Consider the following 19,492-nt stretch of genomic DNA (forward strand, 5'->3'; position numbering starts at 1 on the left):
GTCTCATAAGGGATTTAATTGTTAGAACTGGGGAATAAAAATTATCCCTGAGGTATGTTAGACCATAAGTAGAAGGAGGCCCTGATTTTTCTACCTTTTTTATCCCGTTTTACAGCCACATCTTCATCTTTGTTCGCAAGAGCCTGCCTAAATCCCATTTTTCTTCCCTCAGCTGATGTTTCTGGGTCCTATTCCCCTTCCCAAAGATGGTGCCTGCCTCAGGCAGCCTCCCCTTAACTCTGAATCCACCTCTCTTTCCCCAACAGACCCTATATAAAAAAAAAGACTGTGTTGGTGCCAAGTCTCTGGTTGTACAGAGGACTGAAGTAAGGTTTGTCCGTACTTCAGAGAAAAAGTAAATTCAGCATATTTTCTTTATTTTCCATCATTTAAAAAAAGTGAGAATTTTGGAGAAAACAGGACAAGGGCTTTCAAGTGGAGGTTAGGTGAAGACATGGGCCAGAGCTGGGCCTGCTATTCAAGTAGCAAATAACTAAAAGGCACTTAAGGTAGAAGCTGATCTCCTCCTTTGTTGGATATTGGTCTTGGAATTGGAAAAGTTTGTGGGATTGATGTAATAGACCAGATTTAACAGGGGTGAAGGGTATGATTAGGATTGAAGAAATAGACTATGTAATGGAAGAGTTTGGACATAACCATTTAGCATTGTTAAAAAGATGTTAGAAAAAAAAAAAAAAAGATGTTAGATCTTAGGGTGACGGTTGGCTTAATGGAAGTTATCAGTATGAAATAACCGATTTGTAGAAACTAACATGACCTTAAGCTACATTACTGGAAATACAGTATCTAGGCAGGGATTCACAGTTCCTGTAGTGGGCACCACTCTATGCAAAGGAACAGAGATCAACCTCTATGGACTATGAAGAGTTTGGGCCAGAATGGTCAAGGAATTTGAACCTGTGTCCCCTCTGGCAGGGTTAAATACTGGAAGGGGGTGGGGAGTGTTTAACTCCCAAGGAATGCTTCCCACATGGGGAAGCTATGGTAACTATCTTCAAAGATTTGAAGGGCTCTGGTGCCTGACACTTAGCAGTTCCTTGGTAAATGTCTGTTGGTAAGTCAAAGCAACAGGGAAAAGCTTCCAGCTCAATATAAATTAAAATTTTCAGATACTGCTGTCCAAAGCAGTACTTCATAACCTTTACCCAGTTTGGACACAGCAGAGAAACAGCACTTTCCCATCAGCATACCTGAGGAGGTGGACCACTGTTGTACAGTGGCCACAACTCCGGCTTTTGAGTCCATTCCAGAAGTCATATTACAGTGGGTGCGTGGTGCTGCGTGCACTGAATAACCTTGGGTCTACTCTGATTGATTAATATTTGAGGTAAGCTTTCTCCCCCCGAGGTCCAACTAGTGCCCATTAGAATGACAGCGGAATCATTAGTGATTTAACGAGGAGAGAAGCTTCCAGGGAGACAATCTGGACAAAGGCCAGTGTGCATTGAGTATGGGGAGTGAGTGGAAGGTAGAGAAATGGAGACAGTGCTTAGAGATTACCGAACAGTGTTGAGTGTGTGTCAGCCACTCTGTGTGTCATCAATCTTTGAGATTTTTTGTATTGCATTGTAACTCATCATTATTCACCAAGAAAATTTTCAGTCTAAAATAATGTCTTCTCTAGAGCTTGATTGTATTTTAACTACTACTTTTAAAACATTTCTAGAAGGGTTTTTTGTTTGTTTGTTTTTGTTTATTTGTTTGTTTTTGATGTTTGGTACCATCAAGGTATTTAAAGAATAAAAATTAATTAAAAAACCGAAACAAAAAGGTGTTTAAAGAAAATAGTTTGTATTGGTCCTACCCGTATCGGAATTTTCTTAAAGAATACTTTTATCTGAAAAAGAATCTTATTGAAGTTTTTCAGAAATAGAGGCAATTAGAAGTTCAGACTGTAAGATGAGAATGGTATTAAATAATGGCAGCAGGGAAGGGGAAAAGAGTCAATCATTAGAGTAAGTAAATGGCTTTTGGGGGTAAATGAATGCAAATTAGAAAATAGGATACCCAGCATTTTTCACGTCTTTATTTCCCTGATGCAGAGATCATGTTTAAGCCACAGACTTTCTCTCTGGAAAATAAGAAACTGTGCCCTTATTTTGAGCAGCTCATCTTTAGAAATATTTGCACCACAAGCTATTAAAATCACTAAGGTTCAGAAGAGAAGAGAGAGGGCCCAAAAAGTAATTCAGACTTAATCATAATTTCCCTCTCCTCTGTTACTGCCTGACTTTCTGGAGCATGACGTGGCACACGCACTGATTCTGATGTCTCTAGTTGGACTTTCGGAAGTAGGTCGGATTGGGCATCCTGCCCAACAGCTGCATTGCCCTCCAGTTAGTGCCTAGAGTTGTGACTGGCTTTTAAATGTTGAAAATTCTTGAATTTACAGAAAGATGTAATTTTTAAAAAAAACAACAATAAGAATTCATTCAAGTCCTGAAACAGCTTGCTCTTAACATGTATCACAGGCAGGCTTTTTCTGACTGTGTCCTAGAGTTTTGAATGGCTCATCTCCCAGAATAGAGCACCATGTTGCAAGGAGAGTGGTCAAGCGGTGGTCCTGTTTTACAATGACTTCATCGTTTATGATCCATTCTACCTCTGACGTGATGGTGGGAAAATGCCTTGAGGAGCTTTTGCAGGGAATCTTGCACAATACACAGTACCCACCAGATTTCTTTGGTTATGCTATGAATGTTGTAAAGTTAGTCGAACTGATGTTCAGATCTCAGCTCTGTAGACTCTCCTTACCATGTCTTACTCTATTTTAGAGAAATGAGGGAAGGCATGTAACAAACCTGGTTACCTTAAAGTGGAGATTCTAGCCCCCTTATAGAAGGGTAGCCTTGCAGAAGCATAACTCCTTCTGTCCTAAAAACTGGTTGGGAAGAATCCCGCCAGCCTTTGTCAGCTTCTTGTTTATTCTCATAATAAGAGGAAAGGGGATTGGGAATGCCATGTGCTACAGAATCCTCCAGGCACAGATAGAAAATGAATCATTAAATAATTCATCTTTATTCATTCATTATCAGTTATTTATCCACTGGCTGTTATAAGTCATGCAAAGGGTACTATATTAATAATATTAGATAATGACCAGTTTATTTTCTTAAGAAATATGTTTATTTACTTATTTATTCATTCATTCATTCATTTATCCTCTGACCTCCCTTCCTTACTAGGAGGCCCAGAACTGCCTCATGATTGACTAAGGTTAGACCCAAGCATTGCTTTGCAGCTAGTTCAGGCTCCTACTCTTTTTTTTCCTGTCACTCAACAGTACTCACCAATGCCCAGTGGGTATAGATTGGGCCCCCTGATTTTTGATGATGTACCTCTCTCCTCATAAAGGACCCAGTTCAACAAGCAACATGCTGGCCCAGCATCATTTCAGCAGTTAGAGCAATACTGCCACCAGGGCTGGCCCTAACATGACTCTGGGTGTCAAGGATTTGGGCCTCAGAATCATCTGAATTACCAGTCTCAATGATTGTTTCTGTATTGCTGCCAGCCTGCATTTGCCAGGTGGATATTCTTGGAAAGGGTGGCAGTCTTTTGGTAAGATGAAGCAAGGGAGGTGCAGATCCAGAGGAACATTTTCTGTAGGGTTGAGGGGAAGCCAAGGGGTCCTGCAGAGCTTCACGGTCGTCTCAATGTTCCAGTACTTCCTGTTTGCCATTGTAAAAGTGAGGGAAAACATTAAGTATTTAAAGTAAATAGGAGAACTATCTACATTTTGAAATTTTTATTTTAAATGAACAGTTGAAAAAACACACACAAGGTCCACTTAATTTTTTTTTTTGGACAGAAGCAAAAAGATAACATTTCTAATGTTTACACAGAGTGCCAAGAGTCTTTGAGTTCAGGTGGCTGTAGAAACCAAAACCAAGTTGATTTTGTGATTCTCTAGGCCTGGGGTTCCCTGTAGGGGACTACTCTGTGCCAGGCCCTGAGAAAGAAAGATGAAAGATTCTTGCCATTGAGGAACTTCTGGCATGGTGGGGAGAAGGGTCTGTAAATGGAGAATGTCAGTATAACCAGTTCATTCAGTGGTACAGAGATGGACAGCATGTTCCAGGATCCCAAATGAAGGGTGCGTAGCCTACCTAGTCCGGGGACTTGGGGGAAATTTTCTCAGAGGCCAGTCTTTCAGGATGTGGATGAAGGGAAAGGGCCCTTGGGCTGAGAGCCTTGAACCTTTACCATGGGTTTTGTGTGGGGTTTGTATGCATCCTTAGACCTTCTAGGCAGCCCACTGTTGATTTAGGGGAGTGAATGGTGCTTGCTTCCCTCTCCTCCTTAGTTAATGGAATGTAATTCCATGATACCTCAGTCTTTGAATCCTTGTCACTATCACTCGTTGCCCTTACCGTACCTTCGGTAAACTGAAGATGCTGGGGAATCTGGAAAGACCATGTCCCTCAGAGTCGGGTGAAAGAAGAGTTGTCTTATTAGAATTGGTCTCATGGAAACTTTCTTAAAAATAATCTTCAGGGCTTCCCTGGTGGCGCAGTGATTGAGTCCGCCTGCCGATGCAGGGGACACGGGTTCGTGCCCCGGTCCGGGAGGATCCCACATGCCGCGGAGCGGCTGGGCCCGTGAGCCATGGCTGCTGAGCCTGCGCGTCCAGAGCTCGTGCTGCACAACGGGAGAGGCCACAACAGTGAGAGGCCCGCGTACCGCAAAAGCAAATAATAATTAAAAAAAAAAATAATCTTCAGAAAAATGAATTTGATCTCAAAGGCTGTTTCCCAATCTCTCTCTTTCAGTGCCCGAAGTGACGAAACCAAGTTTAAGCCAACCAACGGCCGCCAGCCCAATTGGCAGCTCTCCATCGCCACCAGTCAATGGTGGCAACAATGCCAAAAGGGTGGCAGTGCCGAACGGACAACCGCCAAGCGCCGCCCGCTACATGCCTCGGGAGGTGCCGCCGCGATTCCGTTGCCAGCAGGACCACAAAGTGTTACTAAAACGTGGGCAGCCTCCTCCACCGTCCTGCATGCTCCTCGGGGGCGGGGCGGGGCCTCCTCCCTCCACAGCGCCAGGAGCAAACCCCAACGCACAAGTGACAGGAGCGCTGCTGCAGAGCGAGGGTGGGACCGCACCAGGTGAGGAGCCTAATGCAGGTGAACGGGAGGCACAGCGGCTGCAGGGAGTGAGCATGTCGCTTGCGTTGCCCATGTAAAGTCCACGTTAATTATATAGACGCTTGGGGTTACTCAAAAGATGGGGGAGGAGCCCAGTGTGAGATGTGTACCAGCATTTCTCTTCTGAAACTGGGTTTTGGTATCCAATGAGTGCGTGTGGTCTTGGCCTGAGCGTCTAATGTCGCTGCTGTTTTTCCTCTCTCTTTGGGGCCTTTTTTCCTCCTCAGACAAGAGCATTACAGTTCGAGCCTCCATAGTCCCAGCTTCCCCCACAGGTGTGTGCTCAGGGGGCGACGGAAGTGAGGCTAGTGCAGAGGCTGGTTCTGAATCTTAGACTCCCGTGTTTACGTTCCTGGAATGCCAGGAGAATAGAGAGAATGGTCTCTTAGATGATAATGTAGAATCTTGGGAGGATCCCACATGATACCATTCTTTTATTAGATTTTTAAAATCAGTATTTCTTTAGAGAGCCCTGGATTTTGAGCTTTGTTAAAAACTGTATGTAGATATAAGGGATCTTTAGCTGAAGGGTCCTACTGGAAGTTTTGAGTGTTTTTAATAGATGAATACTAAACAGCTAACAGTAAAGAACTTCCAGGTGCCATCCCCCCCTTTTTTTTAAAAGCTTATAACAGATTTCCACGTATTCTTAAAATATTTTTTGAGACTAAATTAAAATTCAGAGCTTGAAGACCATCAGGCAAGGACAATGGGCTGGTGGTTGTTAATGACAGGACGCTTTATTCTAGTTCTGATTTGAACATAGAATTGCCTAGATAATTCTGTTACCATCTTGTGTGCCAAGCGAAGATGGAAAGAAAGCTCGTGGTGACACAGGCTTCAGAGATAAGCCCTGTATATGAGGCTTCTTGTGGTAGCTGTCAGGCCAGGCCCAAATCAGGCAGGGAAAGGCCTCCTGGCCCTTCCTTCCTGTCCCCTTGTAACCAGCTGCAAAGGGAAGTGTGAGGGAGCGGTTGTGCCGGGCACTTCAGCAGCTGAGTCTAGCCAGGCGTGGACATCGACATGGGTCCAGTGTGAGTCAGTCTCCTGTTTACATTCTTAAAACCAAGGAGGCCCCTAATCTCAAGAGTTTGAGATTCTCTGCTTCCTTATTTTTATATGGCTCTATGTAATAGTTTTCTTTTTTCAATGTCATATTGATTTAAAGTTCTTTGGTGAAAGGAATAAGTTTAGAAATTATTGGGCTAAAAACAGGTCATTTTTTCCCCCCACCAAATATAGTAAATTCCATCAAATATGTGCTGAGCCAGACTATTTTATCAAGTTCCTTGGGCATACAAACTGATTCATGCTTGTCTGCCCCTAGCATCTAGCTGGATGGGCATTCCTCATTCAGTAGATGCTTACTGAGTAGCAGTTCCCTGGTCGCCATGTGGAATTCAAACGTTATTAGCAAGATAGGTCTCTGACTAAAAGGCACTAACGTGGGGAAAGGAAGATGTGAACACAGTACACTGAGCAAAATGGCTCCAGACAGGGAAAGGTGGTTTTCAGGTGGTAAAAGCTCAAAAAAGTTTCATAGAAGAAATGGCACTTGAACTCGGCCCAGGAAGACAGGTAAATTTCAGTTTGTGAATTCAGAAGGAAAAAACAGGCGGTGCCTATGTGGAGTGGTGCCAGGGTGAGGAGGTGCAATTTGTGGAATGTGGGCATCGTCAGAGAGAGTAGTGGAAGATGAGACTAGAAGAGTCAGTTGGTCCCAGGTTGTGGAGCATCTTGATCAAACTTCAGTCCAGAGAGTTTAGCTTTATTCTTGTACACTAAGAAACTATCCACTGCCTTCCACACAGCAGTGATATAATCAAAAGTGTGCTTTAGAAAACTCACTGCAGCCAGGAATGTTCAGCATGGATTGGAGATATAAAGCAAGTACAGGGTGTTATTGCCTTGTCTGAAGATACAGGAAGCCCCTTCTCTGTCACTAGGAATGGCAAGAGGGTATCTTTGAGAGATGCTGAGGGGGCGAGATTTAGCAAATACACCAACCAGGCAAAACAGAAGAGATGACTAAGACGGGTGTGATACAGTTTACCAAGGCAGGCAGCTGGGTAGAGAGCTAGTTTGTGGGGAAGCATGGTGAACTCTCCTCTGGGGCACTTGGAGCTTGGGGTGTTAATAGAGCATGCATATGCAGCTGTGATTGATGAGACACTCTCTTTCTCAGAGTCAGCCCTTGGAGGTGCTGCTGCTTCACATTATGCAAATCCCACTTGGGGCCCGGGAGCCTCCTCCAACAACGGCGCCTCCCCCAACCCTATTCACATCTGGGACAAGGTGATTGTAGACGGGTCTGACATGGAAGAGTGGCCTTGCATTGCCAGCAAAGACACTGAGTCTTCTTCCGAAAACACCACCGATAACAACAGTGCCTCGAACCCTGGCTCTGAGAAGAGCACTCTGCCAGGAAGCACCACTAGTAACAAAGGAAAAGGGAGCCAGTGCCAGTCTGCAAGTTCTGGGAACGAATGTAATCTTGGGGTCTGGAAATCTGACCCTAAGGCTAAATCTGTTCAATCTTCCAACTCTACGACAGAAAGCAACAATGGACTAGGGAATTGGAGGAGTGTGAGCGGCCAGGACAGAATTGGACCTGGCTCTGGCTTCAGCAACTTTAACCCAAATAGCAACCCATCTGCCTGGCCAGCGCTGGTCCAAGAAGGAAATTCTAGGAAAGGGGCATTGGAAACGGATACTAGTAATTCCAGTGCACAGGTTAGCACAGTAGGTCAGGCATCCAGGGAACAGCAGTCAAAGATGGAAAATGCGGGTGTTAATTTTGTTGTCTCTGGCAGAGAACAGGCTCAAATTCATAACACTGATGGACCAAAAAATGGAAACACTAACTCCTTGAACTTAAGTTCACCAAACCCCATGGAGAATAAGGGAATGCCCTTCGGAATGGGCTTGGGGAACGCCTCCAGGAGCACTGATGCCCCTTCACAAAGCACTGGAGATCGAAAGACTGGGAGTGTTGGATCTTGGAGTGCAGCTAGGGGGCCTTCTGGAACTGACACAGCCTCTGGACAGAGCAATTCTGGAAACAATGGGAACAATGGAAAGGATAGAGAGGACTCCTGGAAAGGAGCTCCTGTTCAGAAATCAACCGGGTCAAAAAATGACTCTTGGGACAACAATAACAGGTCTACGGGTGGGTCCTGGAACTTTGGCCCTCAGGACTCTAATGACAACAAATGGGGTGAAGGGAACAAAATGACATCTGGGGTCTCTCAGGGAGAATGGAAACAGCCGACTGGGTCTGATGAGTTGAAAATTGGAGAATGGAGTGGTCCAAACCAACCAAATTCTAGCACTGGAGCATGGGACAATCAAAAGGGCCACCCCCTCCCTGAAAACCAAGGCAATGCCCAGGCTCCCTGTTGGGGAAGATCTTCCAGCTCCACGGGAAGTGAAGTTGGAGGTCAAAGCACTGGAAGCAACCACAAAGCAGGAAGTAGTGACAGTCATAATTCTGGCCGTCGGTCGTACAGGCCCACACATCCTGATTGTCAGGCTGTCTTGCAGACTCTTTTGAGCCGAACTGATTTGGACCCCAGGGTGCTCTCAAACACTGGCTGGGGCCAAACTCAAATTAAGCAGGACACAGTGTGGGATATCGAAGAGGTGCCAAGGCCCGAGGGGAAATCTGACAAAGGAACTGAGGGGTGGGAGAGCGCTGCCACACAGACCAAGAACTCAGGGGGCTGGGGAGATGCACCCAGCCAAAGCAATCAAATGAAGTCTGGATGGGGGGAGCTCTCAGCCTCTACAGAGTGGAAAGACCCCAAGAACACAGGAGGCTGGAATGACTACAAGAACAACAACTCTTCCAGTTGGGGAGGAGGACGACCAGATGAAAAGACATCTTCCTCTTGGAATGAGAATTCCAACAAGGAGCAGGGGTGGGGAGGTGGACGCCAGCCCAATCAAGGATGGACTTCTGGAAAGAATGGTTGGGGAGAGGAGGTCGATCAGGCGAAAACTAGCAATTGGGAAAGTTCTGCCAGTAAACCTGTGTCTGGGTGGGGTGAAGGAGGGCAGAATGAAATCGGAACTTGGGGGAACGGTGGGAATGCAAGCCTAGCTTCAAAAGGCGGGTGGGAAGATTGCAAAAGATCTACAGCCTGGACAGAGACAGGCAGACAACCCAGTTCCTGGAACAAACAGCACCAACAGCAGCAGCAGGCACAGCAGCCACCGCCACCACAACCAGAGACTTCTGGTTCATGGGGAGGCCCAGCCCCACCACCTCCAGGCAATGGGCGACCTTCCAGTTCCAACTGGAGCAGCGGGCCGCAGCCAGTGAACCCGAAGGATGAGGAACCCAGTGGTTGGGAAGAGCCGTCCCCACAGTCGATTAGTCGGAAGATGGACATTGATGATGGCACTTCGGCGTGGGGAGACCCTAACAGTTACAACTACAAGAATGTGAATCTGTGGGATAAGAATTCCCAAGGGGGCCCAGCACCTCGAGAACCAAACCTGCCTACCCCGATGACTGCTAAATCAGCATCAGGTAGGCGATGGCTTTTTCTCACAGGTTTGGGTGAAGAAAAGAAATCCTAAACCAAGGCATTTTTATTAAGATGCATTTATTTAACTAAGCTTTGTTCTGGGAACCTTTCCTACGTTAACTCTAGGCTGTTGTTAACAGAGACTCTCTTTTTATAAAATGGTAGTGATAACAGATGCTGGTAGTACATTTTAATGTTCTTTCTTGGCAAAAGGAAAAAGTAGGCATTCCTGGGTTAGTCTCTCCAGTTTTTTTTTTCGTTTTGGTAATTGTATTGGTCTGCAGAATCCAAAAGATTTATATCTTGCTAAACAAACTGTGCTCTAGATTTAAAAATAAAGAATTAAAATAGGAGCAGAAATAGACCTGACTTCCATTCTGGTTCTGCCTGTGGACACATCCTCTGTGTTTCTCTTGCCCCGGCGACGGGAAGTAGTCTGTGTTGTTCTTGCAGAGGCCATCAGAAAATGCTGTAGCAAAGCTGGGATCTGGAAGGTTTCCATCGTTTTCCAGATGATTTTTAGTTAACCTCTGGAAGTGGAGTACTTCTTTGTGTGGAGATCGTTATCTCATGATAATCAGTTGTCCAGAATTAAACTTTCTTCCCTCCTTATTTGAGTAGGAAACATCATACCTGGTAAATTAAAAATAGTGCTGGTGAAAATTTTTAAAAAGGTGGGGCAGGGGGTGGGGGGAGTGCGGGATTTTGAACTCTTTAAAAAAAAAAAAGTAGTGCTGGTAATCATTCTTAGTTTGGCATTGTCAACTTGAATGTCCTCATATAGTTCAACAAATTAAGAGGATGCACCATTCAAGTGTTTGTTGTTTTTAGTTAAAATTAGTCATAATATTTAATTTTCCACTTTCCAGAGTAAGCTTAGTATTCAGTGAATCCAGTTATGGACACTTAGAAAATGATTACTTTTAATTAGTTCTTTTCTTGAAATATTGAAAAGAATGAGGAAGGAAATGAAGATTGCTCATTAATTCCCTACCTAGAACATGTAAAAATTTTTATTCATATAGGAAAAACCCTTCAAACTGTACAGAAAAGCAAAAGGTAATAAGTAAAAGAATCTTAGCCCCTAGGGTCTCTCCCTGCAGGTCTTAGAATTTTGTGTGCCATTCAAAAATTTCATTCATACGTATAGCAAAATATATCTATCCTTTAAAATTTTTACACGGAAGGGATTGTACTATATACACTGTTCTTCACCTTGCTTTTTTCATTATTCTTAAAAACTTTCCACGTTAGCATGTACATTTCTGTCTTTTAATTGCTTCGTGTATAGTATTCATTTGATGGGCAACTCACGATTGGTCTCACTGGTCCCTTTTTGGTAGATATTTAGGTTGCTTCCAAATGTTATCTGACAGTGATGCAGTGGGCATTGTTGTACATGTAATTTCATCTACCTTTACAAGTATATCTGTGGTATAATTTCCTGGCAGTGGAATTACTGGGCAAAAAGTTAAAGTGACAATGCCAAGTGCCCTCCATGAAGGTGGTACCTATTTCTATTTCCACCAGCAGAATTCAGGAGTGCCTGTTCCTCCTACCTTCACCCCCAGTGGATACTATGGTGTTCATTGAACAAATCATTCTTAGAGATACATGTCCTTTCTTTACAGTCTGGAGCAAAAGCACACCACCTGCTCCAGATAATGGTACTTCAGCTTGGGGTGAGCCAAATGAAAGCAGTCCTGGGTGGGGTGAAATGGATGACACAGGAGCATCGACCACAGGCTGGGGGACCACACCCTCCAGTGCTCCAAATGCCATGAAACCTAGTAAGTATACGGCATTATTTTTGAGGGAGTCTCTATTATAACTTTGGGGGTCACACATTTTGGTGAGGGCTGTTGTTAAACTGTTGTTTCAGTGAGATTCAGGACCTTGAACCTTTAATAAATGGTTAGCAGCAAATGCTGGGGACTTGGCATATGTAAAAATGCTTACAGTGAACTAAAAGTCATGTTAGTTTTGTTGATTTCGTTTTAACTTAGGTGTAGTGTCTGGCCAGAATTGAAATTTTCATGTGGTGCTTTTTTTTTGCTCAGTAACTTAAATATTGCTCATTAGATCTATTTTGCATCTCTACTCTCACGTTGGTATTATTTTTTTTTAAACTCCTGGCTTTTAACGTGGAACAGGGTCTCTGCTGCCCAGTGACTTCATCCTTCCGTTCCTTCCTTTCCCCTTTGTCTCTCTTCTCATACGTCCACCCACGTAAGCACATTTAAGGTTTCTTGAACCCAACAAAGATTTCTTCATTTGAATTTTTACACAAAGCACGTCACACTTATTCGTGATCATTGAGAATCTGAGCTATACGAGATCCAGCTGGCAATGTGTAGTCACAGTAATTTGCAAACTTTGTAAATGGATGCTGCGGAACGTCCCACTGGATGGTGCTCAATTGAAAAATTCAGTTTCGAGTATCTGTTTTCACTTGTTTATAGTTTTCTTAAAAAGTATTCCAACATCACTTTTCTACCATATTGCAGACTTAAGGAATTGTCTTTTGATTAAAAAATGTGGTCAGACTGAATACTCAAAATTTGAACAAGAATAAAAAAATTCTGCTGTCAAGTTTATTTTATGATATGTATGATTCTTACCATGCCACAGGAAGGAATATCATCTTAGCTATCTGTATTCTAGAAACTCACTCTTGTTCCTATGTAACTTGACTGCATTTTAAAAATTACGAATCTCCTTCACTTCATAGAAATAGCTTTATAAAGAATTTGATTTCGTCTTGATTTTCATTGCAAAATTGGTTGTATCATCATGGGAAATACCATCCTGTAGACTTGGAATAGATCCAAAATGCTGTTGGAAGGCATTAAGCAGACCCTTGGCACAAGGAGGTGCTTTAGCAGTGCTTTCAGGATTTTTATGTGTCTTTCCCAACTTCAGGATCATCTTTTGTCCATCACAAAAGACTCACTTTTCTCCAGATTTTAAAAAGTCTTCTACTCTTCAGGATCATCTATATCTGCAGTTAAAGCTGTAGTTATATTTACTCCTTCTCTGGGTAATTTCAGTGTGTAATAGAGGAAGGGGCTAGATCATCACAGCCTACCAAATTGATGCTGATAGTTAACCTGTGATCTTGTCTAGACTGCAGATACCTTATATCTGGTGTGGGCTCTGTGACTAAAAATCGGAGCTTTCTAATCTTTCTACAAGAAGTCATTTGTTAAAAGTTCAGCTCCTTTCTCTAGAAGAAGGGTTACGTGGATGTCGTCCTTCTTTGAAGGGGTCAGTATGTCACTTATGTTGGGTCTTTAATTCCTGTTGCTTGTCAGAGGATGTATAAAGCCTGTGTTTACAATAATAGTGGATAACCTCCTATGCAGAAGAAATGGTCCTGGTTATCAATGGCATTTCCAGCAGCGGAGGGGACAGCCCCCAAGCCCTGCCTCTTGCTGCCCAGTCACAGAGCCCCTGCAACGGGGGCTCAGTGAACCCCATGGAGGTTCCATCAGGTTCCCCATGGCGTTGCTGGGAGATGATGCCACAGTCTGAGGAGATCAACTGCCTTGCACCCTGTGTACTTGATGGGTGCCTGCGTGGCATCATAGGCCTGGTCCTAGGGCATGGCAGCAGTCATTCAAGGAAAGGCCTGGAAGAGACACCTTTCTGGCTCTAGACTTCACATGAAGCTATCTAAATCAAATAACTACCCCTTCATAAAGATCCTGTCATTCGGTAAATTGAAGGTGTGGATGGAGCTTCTAGGCAGGATAGTGTATTTCCCTTCTTCCATCATTGTATAGAGTATCATTACCACAAAGTGTATCCATCAGTTCCATACAATATTTTCAGAAGGAGATTAAGGATTATCCCAATCTCCAAATTAAAGATCTTTGTTTAAAGGGGGATGTTGGTGAAATTTGACCCTGGATACTGATGACGTCCTATTTCGTCGAATATTAGAGCCCTGATTTCCCTCTGTCTTTGTTCTGTTTTCCTCTTTCCCTGTCTACCACATATCCTCTGTCTGTCTTTTAAAAGCCATTGCTTACACATTGTCTTTGCCTGGGATCTTTTTAGTACCTAATCCATTTCAAGTGTGTAAGTAAATCCAGTAACTTGCCAGTTTTCACGGCTATATGTGAATTTCTCTTCTTTCACCATAATTTTGATACTCAAAATCTAATACAGTTTTCTTTTTTCATCCATTTTGCATGTTCTTTTCTTCACCCCAAGCAAGGTAGACAGTTGTTCTTTACCATACCTCATATTTGTAAAGTCCATTATAAAGTTCACCACATACTTTTAGGAGGGTAAAACTAAAGAATGCAGTAAAACATCCGCATTAAGAGGAACAGATTTCTCTAAATTGAAATGTGAAATTTCTTATAAGTAACGACAGGTTCTTTTCAATTGGGGGATTTCTGTCAACTTTGTATAAAGGGGGAAAAAACCATTGAACCAGAGGCCAGGAAATCTTGATTTGTGGTTTATTAACTTACTCTGTATCGTTGACCCTTTTTGGATTTCCATTTCTGCTCTGAAAAGTTCGAATGATATTTGCCTTGCCGTACAGGTAGACTAGACACAATTACAAATACACTAAAATGTTGCATTTACGGGGAGTGGTTGTTGCGGTTATCGTTATATATAGCTTATTGTTATATATACCTATATGTTGTTATATATAGCGTACAGTTGGTTCATTCTTCTCTTAAAGATTCCAAATCTATGCAAGACGGCTGGGGGGAGAGTGACGGGCCCGTGACAGGAACCCGCCATCCCAGCTGGGAAGAGGAGGAGGATGGAGGAGTCTGGAACACCGCCGGCTCTCAGGGAAGTGCTTCCTCCCACAGTTCGGCAAGCTGGGGCCAAGGAGGAAAGAAACAGATGAAGGTAGCCCGCTTTAGAGATGCCTGGGCTTGCTTATTCTTTCTTAGAGGGCAGAACTGAGAATGTTTTCATGGACGAAGCCAGGCAGCTGGGGTCCCTGAGGTCGTCAGTGAGAGGGGAGGTATTTTCTTCAGAACAAGTAACTACTTCCTCTTTACCCCTCATCTTCCTTCCCCATGACCTTGAAATCTCCAATGACAAAACTCTTGCTGTGGGTAAGATGGAATTTTCAAAGAAACGAAATTTTCCTCACTTTGGCTTCCACGTTAGAATAATTCTTTGGAAGCTGTCAAGGCACACCTTATAAATGTTTTACGCTTTTGCGTTCTAAAGCCAAGTCAGTCCTTAGAGTAAATCCCCAGGAATGTGTAAAAGACAAACCACAGTAATATGGTTTCTCCAACAGCAATCATCGCAACTCATTTTTATCTCGTTCGGGAAACTCCAAGGCCCAGGACCCTTTTCTCAACAAAATGAGGTGCCAGTGCATAACCCTGCGTTAGCAACTAGATGACTTATCTACATCTTGTACCAGTTGTGTTCTACACTTGTTACTTTCTGTATCTTAGAACAACTTAGTTTCTCCTTTGATTTGCATAATTTGATGAGGACTTTGGTTTTCAGTCTAGAACCTGAACGACTCTCAGTAGAAGCCCTCTTTTTTCGTTCCAGCCTCTCATTCCACAGATACATTGAGGGACATAGGAAGTGGGCAGCCATGTATTTAATTTGAGGATGGGAGCCTTGCTGCCCTAAGAAACGCTTCACAACTAAAAATCCTGGTTTTCAAATACCGGGTGCCATGTTAGAAGGTCTTCAGTGGCCAGGGGCTCTACCTTCATCCCCTTTGCCTGTGGGATTTTGTTCTGAATACGATTACTCTCTTTTAGGCCTGAGAATACAGGTGGTGTCTGTTAGAGATGTTTTGTTTAAGCAGTCATTTACAGTTTTCCCTCTTAAAGGACTTCTATTACTCCAGTCACAAAAGAAATTATTCAGTAAACTTGCCAGCATTTTTAGTACATTCGTGTTGTCTAGTCTGCTGTGGCTTTCTTTTTGTTATTTACAAATTAACAATAAGACCAAATTACAAGATAGTTCAGGAGACTGTTGAGGAAGCAACTGAGTGAAAGGTACTAGCCCACTCCGGGAACCACCAAGATTTAATGAAGTTAATTGGGAATTAAATGTTTCTGCTCCATGACTGATGATTCTGACCTTTCATACTGAGGGCCTCTTTGTGTGTGTGGTCAAATGCAGCTGACATAAAATTTACCATCTTAACCAATTTTAAGTGTATGGATCAGTCGCATTAAGTACATTCACATTGTTGTGCTGTCATCACTAACATCTGTCCACAAAGTAACTACCACTTCTCTTCTCCTTCCAGTGAGGGTTTTTTTTGACCTTCAAACTAAGTACCTTAACACTTGCAAGAATAATAAAATTGATCTGACCAATACCGTCAGAACACAAATAGAATCTTTACCCGGAGAATGCACACGTGCACAAAGCCCCATCACCTGCCCCCACAAGGTCCCTGCCACAGTTCCACTCACCTTCTACGTAGAAACAAAAGTGGAACTGATGACTGGTGCCTTGTTCAGTGGAGAAACTAGTTTGTCCCATTAAGAAACAAGCAGAAACCTACATCCGCCACCTTTGCACTGAAAACTAACTGCCCTCGTAGTAACGGCTATGCGGTGAGCTTGATGATGGCGTCTTCTGCTAGGCTTCTTTCCCATTGGGGAGCCACATCTTTACACTATGAAAACAAGCAGATGAAAGTGCTACGTGGATGAGTTCCTCATTGTATCCACACAGAGAATAATGACTAGTTTAAATGGGCTCCTTTCCAAATAACATGCACTAGCATCAAACTCCTTTTCTTCACTCCTAATACAAACCGGCTTGGGTTACAAGGAGATAGTAAGAGAGAAAATACTAGCATGCAAACATTATGTTTTAGAAAATCTGCTATTGACCTTCTATTTGTAGGGTAAAAACACTAGCTGACCATATATTTTTCCAGTTACTTCTAATTCGGTGCAACGAATAAAGTAAGAATGAAAACATAGATGTAATAACTAAAGCGTAGTACTTTTTTAGGCTAACAGATAACATATCAAAATAACTATAGTTAAAGAGGAATAGTTAGGGTTCAAAAAGGTAAACTCTTGGTTTTGCATTTTCAGTCAGTACTTATGCAACTAAGGAAGTTGAAATAAAATAAATTACTTGATTCTGAGGTTACATATTTCATTTCTCTAGTGCTCACTAAAAGGAGGAAACAATGATTCATGGATGAATCCCCTTGCCAAACAGTTTTCAAATATGGGATTGCTGGTAAGTTTTACTTTTTCATATGTGTAATGTATCCCAACTTTTACATTTAGTACAAATTTTAAGACCACTGCCACATATAGTACAAAAGTACAGATTTAGAAACTGGTTAAGCAGTGTTCCTGATTTGGATTAGGCAGTATTTGTTCTCTATTCTTTTTTTCTTAACGAAATACTCCAGTATTTAAAGGGTACAGCTTTTGTATTTTTAGTCCTTGTATCCTTTTCCTTAGGCAGTTAGGGAAGAAAAAGCCAAGTACTTAAAATTTATATAATTTTTGCTGAGTACTGTAGCAGTTTTAATATTATAATTTTTAAAAAGACAGCAACTGCAGAATAACTAGGGAAACTATTTGTGATTAATTATATAGGCAGTTCTTGTAGAATTTCTAATTTTTTGATCTCTCGGGAACATTATGGGGACACCCTGTCCTGGTTGCCAAAAGACAAATGACTTGGCTGCACATTTCAAGATCTGATGACTTGACAAGTCACAAGAAGAAGTTGTCATCATTTGGCTGCCGCTCTTGGAATTTGATCCTGAGCCGACTGGAACTTGAGCACAGGGGTTTAATTCTCCAAGCAGCTGTTTAGCTGTTCCTCTGCCCATAGATTTACTGAAGCTAATTTGATGTGAAAATCGAATTTAGGAATATAGACACCAACAGCAATCAAAATTAGTCAGATTTTTGTTTTTAATATTTATTTATTTGGCTGCACCAGGTCTTAGTTGCGGCTTGCGGAATTTTTAGTTGTGGCATGCGGGGCTCTAGTTCCCTGACCAGGGATCGAACCCGGGTCCCCTGCATTGGGGGCGCAGAGTCTTAACCACTGGACCACCTGGGAAGTCCCAAAATTAGTCATATTAAAAATGTTACTGGGGGCTTCCCTGGTGGCACAGTGGTTGAGAGTCCGCCTGCCGATGCAGGGGACACGGGTTCGTGTCCCAGTCCGGGAGGATCCCACATGCCACGGAGTGGCTGGGCCCGTGAGCCATGGCCACTGAGCCTGCGCGTCCGGAGCCTGTGCTCCGCAACGGGAGAGGCCACAACAGTGAGAGGCCCGCGTACTGCAAAAAAAAAAAAAAAAAAAAAAAAAGGAAAAAAAAAATGTTACTGGGACTTCCCTGTGGGGGAAGGGAAGTGGTTAAGATCCACTGCCAACGCAGGGCACACAGGTTCGAGTCCTGGTCTGGGTGCCGCAGAGCAACTAAGCCCATGCGCCACAACTACTGAGCCTGTCTGTGCTCTAGAGCCCACGAGCCACAACTACTGAAGCCCATGTGCCTAGAGCCAGTGCTCCGCAACGAAGAGTAGCCCCCACTTGCCACAACTAGAGAAAGCCCGCGTGCAGCAACAAAGATGCAGTGCAGCCAAAAATAAATAAATAAATATATATATATATGTGTGTGTGTGTATATATATATATATATGTTACTGTCTTGGGACTTCCCGGGCGGTCCAGTGATTAGGACTTCACGTTTCCACTGCAGGGGACATGGGTTCAATCCCTGGTCAGGGAACTAAGATCCCTCATGCCATGCAGCCAAAAAAAAAAGTTATTGTCTTCATTCCAGTTTAAGGTTCATTTCCAAGGACCTTGCATAGTCCTAGTAGTAAAGTAAGGTGTGGCTCACACATGAATAATGCCATTTCTCCTCTGATTCAGACGTTTAATTCAAGCCTTTAATCTTCCTTCACTCTTCTTTATTTTCAGAGTCAAACTGAAGATAATCCAAGTAGCAAAATGGATTTGTCTGTAGGTGTGTATCCCTCCACTGATACGAATGGAATATGTTGTTCATGACACCCTGTTGGGATCCCCTGCTCACTTTGAGTTGGGATGGGTGCAGTTCCTAGACACATATTCCACACTCGCTCTGGGGAAGGCACCGTGCTTGACGTAAATGAGTAGTTTGTGCCACGTATAAAAACTTGAGACTTGGAGGCCACTGGGCAGCTGGGGAGACCGTGTGTTCCACATAAAGGAGTCAGCCTTTGCTCGGCCGTTCGCACTTGTTGTTGTGGACGAGTGTAGGCTCAGCTTTGCCAGGTCCTCCAGTGTTTTCAAGAGAGGCCAGAAATTCAGATATGCATTGACATCCTGATTTTTTTTTTTTAGCGTCTTTATTGGAGTATAGTTGCTTTACAATGGTGTGTTAGCTTCTGCTGTTATAACGGAGTGAATCTGCTGTACATATACATATAGCCCCATATCTCCACCCTCTTGCGTCTCCCTCCCACCCTCCCTATCCCACCCCTCTAGGTAGTCACAAAGCACTGAGCTGATCTCCCTGCGCTATGCGGCCGCTTCCCACTAGCTGTCTCTTTTACGTTTGGTAGTGTATATGTGTCCATGCCAGTCTCTCACTTCGTCCCAGCTTACCCTTCCCCCTCCCCCTGTCCTCAAGTCTATTCTCTACATCTGCATCTTTATTCCTGTCCTGGACATCCTGATTTTTAAATAGTGGAAGCTAATCCAGATTTTTAAAAATGCTGTGTGTGGCCAAATAAAATATGTCTGTGGCCCTGCCAGAGTCAGCTCTCAGGTGGCCAGGTCTGTCTGCACTGG

At 43.3% G+C, this 19,492-nt stretch overlaps 1 protein-coding gene across 16 annotated transcripts in view; it reads left to right on the forward strand.

The window, feature by feature from the left end:
* TNRC6B (trinucleotide repeat containing adaptor 6B) overlaps positions 1-19,492 on the forward strand; it is a 251,404-nt gene that overhangs the window by 190,489 nt on the left and 41,423 nt on the right. For 13 of the 16 annotated variants that reach the window (XM_033404923.2, XM_049693900.1, XM_049693898.1 and 10 more), the window contains 6 exons: positions 4,794-5,132; positions 7,357-9,705; positions 11,335-11,493; positions 14,406-14,581; positions 16,850-16,924; positions 18,638-18,683. In XM_033404923.2, the coding sequence (XP_033260814.1) occupies positions 4,794-5,132; positions 7,357-9,705; positions 11,335-11,493; positions 14,406-14,581; positions 16,850-16,924; positions 18,638-18,683 (3,144 nt within the window). The remainder of the gene's footprint in view (positions 1-4,793; positions 5,133-7,356; positions 9,706-11,334; positions 11,494-14,405; positions 14,582-16,849; positions 16,925-18,637; positions 18,684-19,492) is intronic. The other 3 variants (XM_033404928.2, XM_012536632.3, XM_004279510.4) reach the window with 1 other exon arrangement.

Source organism: Orcinus orca, chromosome 11 (genome assembly GCF_937001465.1).
Source record: "Orcinus orca chromosome 11, mOrcOrc1.1, whole genome shotgun sequence".
In the NCBI taxonomy this organism is placed as follows: Eukaryota; Metazoa; Chordata; class Mammalia; order Artiodactyla; family Delphinidae; genus Orcinus; species Orcinus orca.